We start from the raw sequence: 6,000 nt of genomic DNA, 5'->3' as shown, positions 1-6,000 counted from the left end.
AGCCCCTCACCCTACCACCTCCCTGTGGCCCCTCACCCTACCACCTCCCTGTGGCCCCTCACCCTACCACCTCCCTGTGGCCCCTCACCCTACCACCTCCCTGAGGCCCCTCACCCTACCACCTCCCTGAGGCCCCTCACCCTACCACCTCCCTGTGGCCCCTCACCCTACCACCTCCCTGTGGCCCCTCACCCTACCACCTCCCTGTGGCCCCTCACCCTACCACCTCCCTGTGGCCCCTCACCCTACCACCTCCCTGTGGCCCCTCACCCTACCACCTCCCTGTGGCCCCTCACCCTATCAGCTGCCTGTGGCCCCTCACCCTACCAACTCCCTGAGGCCCCTCACCTTACCACCTCCCCGACCTTTACCCTACCACCTCCCTGTGACCCCTGACCTTTACCCTACCAGCTCCCTGTGGCCCCTGACCTTTACCCTACCAGCTCCCTGTGGCCCCTCACCCTATCACCTCCCTGTGGCCCCTCACCCTATTACCTCCCTGAAGCCCCTCACCCTACCACCTCCCTGTAGCCCCTCACCCTATCACCTCCCTGTAGCCCCTAACCCTATCAGCTGCCTGTAGCCCCTAACCCTATCAGCTGCCTGTAGCCCCTAACCCTATCAGCTGCCTGTAGCCCCTAACCCTATCAGCTGCCTGTAGCCCCTAACCCTATCAGCTGCCTGTAGCCCCTAACCCTATCAGCTGCATGTGTCTCCACAGAATATTATTGTCCTCAGTTTCTGTCTGCTGAACCGTCGGTACTCATTTCTTCGACACATTGGCAGCCTAGTGTTATAATGTTGAACAATAAATCCTAAATAATAATGGCATTATAATGAATGTACAATCTTAATTGGTCAGACACCATAATCTGATTAAACAACGTTCCTTAAATATTATTAATGTCTATATAAAGGAGGATGTAGATGCATTTCGGGGATGTACTTTAGTTCAATATGGTTCCCAATTCAATGGCAGTTCCCTCACATTGATATCTCTTCACTTAAGACATTGACAACCTTGACACTAACATTGACATCACTCTAGGTCTAAAATCTATTAATAACCAGGATCCCCACTGGCCAGACACTGATGATATGTATCTAGAAACTGATGATGCTTTTGACTCTGCAAAGATCGTTGTGAAGAAGAAAAGTTAATAGTATGTTTACACTGAAATAAAATGCAATCTTGTTAATTAAATCCTGTTTTTTATAGTTATTTTGTTTGTATGGCCGAGGGTCTGATAAGATGGGGACAGGGAAAATATAGAAACCTTACTGCATTCACACATCCAAAACCATAATATAAAACAATATCTATAAAACACATTTGTAAATTAAATATTAGCGGTAGATCGGCTTGGAGACCTGATGATAGCATGATGTAACCTCACCAAGTCATCGGACCCTTCATAAACCATGCTGTAGGGCCACCTGCTAGGTATGTGTGTGTGTTTGTGTGTGTGAAAAGCGGCGCCTGGCAAGCACTCAGAAGAAAGTACACCCTCACATACCCACGCCCCCCCCCCCGCCCCCAACACTGTTGTTTGGTGCTTGTGTTTTTCAGTATGTTTTCTCAGTTTTTATCAACTAAATCAAGTTTGTTCATTCAAAAATAAAACTTAATTTAATTTATTTTGTGCACGTACCGTAATATTTTACGAAAACCTTTCTAGTTTCATACTTTTCCCAAGAACTAATCTGAGACCCATTCTCTTCAACGAAATAACCAAGGGTAAACATACATAAATAAGGGCATTAAAATACAATAAAACCATTAAAAAAAAACAATGTTTTAATAAAGATGTTTTAAGTAACAATGTGTTTTAGACTCAACTTAGTATTCATTATGCCATTATAAATGTAAAATCTAATAAGTGGATATAATTGAGGCAAATTGTGGCTTTTTAATGAGGATGTATGTCATGAGACATCTCAGGTTCAGAGAAGGTGTTAGGTAACCTATCATTCAATAGAAAGGGAGGGATATCTGTTTCCACAACTTGCTTCGCTTTGCCAAATTATTAAAAAACTCCATAGTCATCCTCCTCATCGTTGCCATCATTGTTGTTGTTCTTCTTCTCGCAGCTGAAAATGTAAACTGACATATGAAGCTCACGGGAAGTAAGCGTAAGAGATGGTAAATGGCCTTTCGATTGTAGGGAGGACAGAACTGACCAGATATAGTCGATGAAACCAAGCACGGTCTCCCAGCTAAAACGGGCTGCTCAGCCTAACACGGCCTTAAAGTGCTACGCACTAAAGGGAATTTGGATGAACAACCAACCGTGTTCTGTTATGTTTAACAAATAGCTAATGATGCAATGAGTCATGCCTGAACTGGCAATATCATTCAGGCCATTAAATACAGTATAACACTTGATAATGCCCAGACAGGCCACCTTCTTATGCAGGTTGTCTAGGATCTCCTTCCAGAAAGAAATGTCACTGCAAAGACTTTATGTCCTTCATTCTGGTGAACTTTAGTACATGTGAATTGGAAAACAAATGAGCTAACAACTTCTAAGTACAATAGTTGGCATCTCTCTTTAATTTCTCACTAATACTGCGGCTCTAGCAATTCTACTCTCTCCACCTTCCGAAAGAAAGAAGCAAGATCACAAAGTAACTTTCAGTTTACGTGAACCACTTTCTCCTCCTATTCAAAGAACAGGACGAAAGCACATTACCCTATTTAGATGAATGATACACTAACCATCAATAGTTACAGAAGGCCTTTAACCAATGCAAACACAAAATAACATAAGCCTTTCAACAATTCTGTAGATAGTTGCCCGAATATTGTAACACGTGCTGAGCGCACTTGCACACACAAATGCATGCCCAACATGCCAAATGATAAAACAACACATTAACGATTGTATTCTACCTCACCGAGAGTGACCTAGTAGGATAATTACAGATTGTTGGCTCACAAATGAGGCGCCCAGTACAACCAGTCTTCTACTGGTAGAATTTGGAGCTGCGCAGTACAACTAGTCTTCTATTGATGGAAACTGAATGCTGCCCACTACCACAGGCTTTAACTGGTGGACACTGGGAGCTACCCAGTACAAGCACAGGCTTTAACTGGTGGACACTGGGAGCTACCCAGTTCCAGCACAGGCTTTAACTGGTGGACACTGGGATCTACCCAGTACAAGCACAGACTTTAAGTGGTGGACACTGGGAGCTTCCCAGTACAAGCACAGGCTTTAACTGGTGGACACTGGGAGCTGCCCAGCACAACCACAGGCTTCTTGTCTTTACAATTCAGCATCTTTAAAACTGAGGCAAATTGAATTGAAAAGATTTGATTGTTTCTATTAAATCCCTCCATAATCCATAGTGTTAGTGTTGTTAGGGCATCACAAATCACTGCTGCTGTTCAGCGGGCCAATGTGTGTTAGTCTTTAGCAGTTAATCAGTGTTGTCTGAGCCTGAAGCCGGTTAAACAGGGTTATCTGGGTTATCTGGGCCTGAAGCCCTGGTAGTCTCCGTCCAAGCTGGGAAACTCCGCCCTGATCTTGTCTACACAGCAGCGGGGGACGACCGGGTGGCTGTCGGCCGGCGGGACCCCGAGCCTCCAGGCGATGTACTGCTCATAAGCACAGTGGCGGAGGGCGTCGGTGGAGCCGGCCGGGTCACCCAGTGGGTCCCGGTACCGCAGCAGAGCCTCCAGCAGGGGGCGGCTCAGCACCAGGGGATGAAACAGAGGAGAGGAGGTGATACATGGTCCCCTGGACCTCCGGCAGCACAGCTCCTCCTGGTGGAGGGGAGTGGAACTGCAGCCACCGCACAGGCACCACGCCGGCTCACCTGGCCCGCGCTGGGGCAAGGGTTTGGAGCCATGGCCGTTGACGGGGGTCAATTTTGGGGTGCTGCCTTGCTTTGGCAGCTCCAGCATGGCTTTGAGGTGACTTCCGTTGTTCTCCTGCATGATAAACAGACGTATTCTGTCATGAAGCCCGTTGACTCTGGCCACTATAATGGCACCATTTAAGTACGTTGACCACAGCCTGTGGTACGCATCACAGACTGGTCAGACCTAAATAGTGTCATTATAGTTCAGAATCAGAATCGCTTTATTGCATCGTAAGTATTGAATTTTTTCTTGGAATTAGGTGCCACAAATAACGATGAAACATAAATATATAAAAGTGAAAATAGAAACATTTACAAAAAAAGAAAATGTGTGTAACATTTTAGGAAAATGTAAATTATAAGGAAGAAAAAGTGGATGCCTCGTTTTAGAATTAAATGAAGCTAAACAGATCTGCACGAATGTGTAAAATGACCATGGCACATGCAAATATTCACTGTTGTTATTGTGTTTAAAAATATTTGCAATGTGCAGAAGAGATTTGAGATACAATTGTTTATTTCTCACCTGCCGCCATTTGACATGTTTAATGTGCGGTGAAATTAGTGGCTGCAACAATGATAACATACAACACTATATGAGGTGTTAGCATACTAGTTTTAGGTTTCTATGGTATGGGGGTCTAACCTTGCGTGGGAGCACAGACAAGGGCTTGACGTTCTGCAGACTCTTCTTCCGCGACTTCCGGACAAGGCGGAGTTGGTCCTCGTCCACGAACGACACAGAGAGGATGCACTGGAACAAGGACCCAGGACATGGGTATAGCTGCACCACAACAACAGATAACCCCGTTATAGACATCAAAACCATCAGCTGGGGGGTTACCTGTTGTTTATCTTGGACAGATTCCACCTTGCGCTCCGAGTAGTTCTGTTGGGCCTCCATCTTGTAACAGCTGGTCCCGATCAGCCAATCGATAAAGATGGTCGTCTGAAAAAGGGAATTGAAGCGGTCTGAATTACAAGAACCACTGTTTCACATTGTGTATGTGGGTAAAATGTTTTTTTATTATGCTTTCCAAAGCAAACAATCACTACTTGGGAACAATGCTTGCTAGCTTGTAGTGCTATAAAGGCTAGCTGGTTCAATACAGAGAAACCACTGTCATTGTGATGGGATGAAAGTATCGGTCATTTCATCTCAAGCTGTCACTTACCAGGGCGTAGTACGACAGTGTCGATCCAATGTAGACCACTAGCTGAATGAAACTGAATTTCCCTGCCTTAACAACAAAAAAAAAAAATTAAATATATATTCAAAATAAATATGTCACTAATGAAGTTCAGTCCATTATGATTATGGAATTGGAGAAACAGACGGTACAGGAGGAAATCATCCAACCTTTCCAAACACCATGACGTCGAAGCGGATTCCAAACGCTTTGTACAGCGTGCGCATCTCTACTCCGTTCTCGCTGTGGTACCGCGCAAACCTGCGTGAGACAGCGCCAATGTAAGACTTTGTTAGCATAGCGTGATACAGTGCTAGCCTGCCATGAAGCTGTGTTGATCTAGCATGAGACAGTGTTAGCCTTACGTAAGACTGTGTTAGCTGAGCATGACACTGGGATAGCCTAGAGTGAGGCAATGTAAACCTAGCATGAGAAAATGTAAGCGAGACAACAAGCTAATTTGAGACTGCAAGCCTAACAAGAGACAGTTGGTCTAGGGCTCCGGTCAAATAGTCAAAAATATGTGGTGCTATTTACATTCTTAAACCATTTTCCTTGAACTTGATGTAAAATGTCATGAGGTCGAGGGAATATGTGAAGGAGAAAGAGAAAAGACAACCCAAAATATTCCAACTGCATATACAATAGGCCATGTAATTATGCAACGGCTGACTAGGGTCAGCCGTGGTGAGACCTCTGAAGATGGACTGCTAAAGCTCATCGTATATACTTCGCCACGTGCGTTCTTCTGACAGTGTTGTTCCATGGAGGCTTTATAAACATGGACAACCCAGTAATAAATCAGGTTGGAATTTTAATAAGAAAGGAAATATAGGCTAGCAGTCACAAAAGTTAAACAAAATGGATGTCCCATTGAGAATCCACTTATATTTATCGACATGAATAACATGATTGTATGAAAACAATTTCATTTGATCGTTTC

General features: G+C 44.7%; 1 protein-coding gene across 4 annotated transcripts in view; it reads right to left on the bottom strand.

Moving 5' to 3' along the window:
• Nucleotides 1-1,561: 1,561 nt before the first annotated feature.
• Nucleotides 1,562-6,000, bottom strand: part of p2rx7 (purinergic receptor P2X, ligand-gated ion channel, 7) — a 28,561-nt gene continuing 24,122 nt past the window's right edge. For 3 of the 4 annotated variants that reach the window (XM_056591698.1, XM_056591695.1, XM_056591697.1), the window contains exons 10-14: nucleotides 5,228-5,318; nucleotides 5,043-5,108; nucleotides 4,739-4,816; nucleotides 4,514-4,651; nucleotides 1,562-3,937 (exon numbers count right to left, since the gene is read on the bottom strand). In XM_056591698.1, the coding sequence (XP_056447673.1) occupies nucleotides 3,473-3,937; nucleotides 4,514-4,651; nucleotides 4,739-4,816; nucleotides 5,043-5,108; nucleotides 5,228-5,318 (838 nt within the window). In that variant the 3' untranslated portion in view covers nucleotides 1,562-3,472. Of the gene's footprint in view, nucleotides 3,938-4,513; nucleotides 4,652-4,711; nucleotides 4,817-5,042; nucleotides 5,109-5,227; nucleotides 5,319-6,000 lie in introns of all 4 variants that reach the window. The other variant, XM_056591699.1, reaches the window with a different exon arrangement.

The sequence above is a fragment of the Gadus chalcogrammus genome, chromosome 6, assembly GCF_026213295.1.
Source record: "Gadus chalcogrammus isolate NIFS_2021 chromosome 6, NIFS_Gcha_1.0, whole genome shotgun sequence".
Classification (NCBI taxonomy): domain Eukaryota; kingdom Metazoa; phylum Chordata; class Actinopteri; order Gadiformes; family Gadidae; genus Gadus; species Gadus chalcogrammus.
Note: the sequence above shows the minus strand (reverse complement) of the source record. Positions and strands in the feature narration are given on the sequence as shown.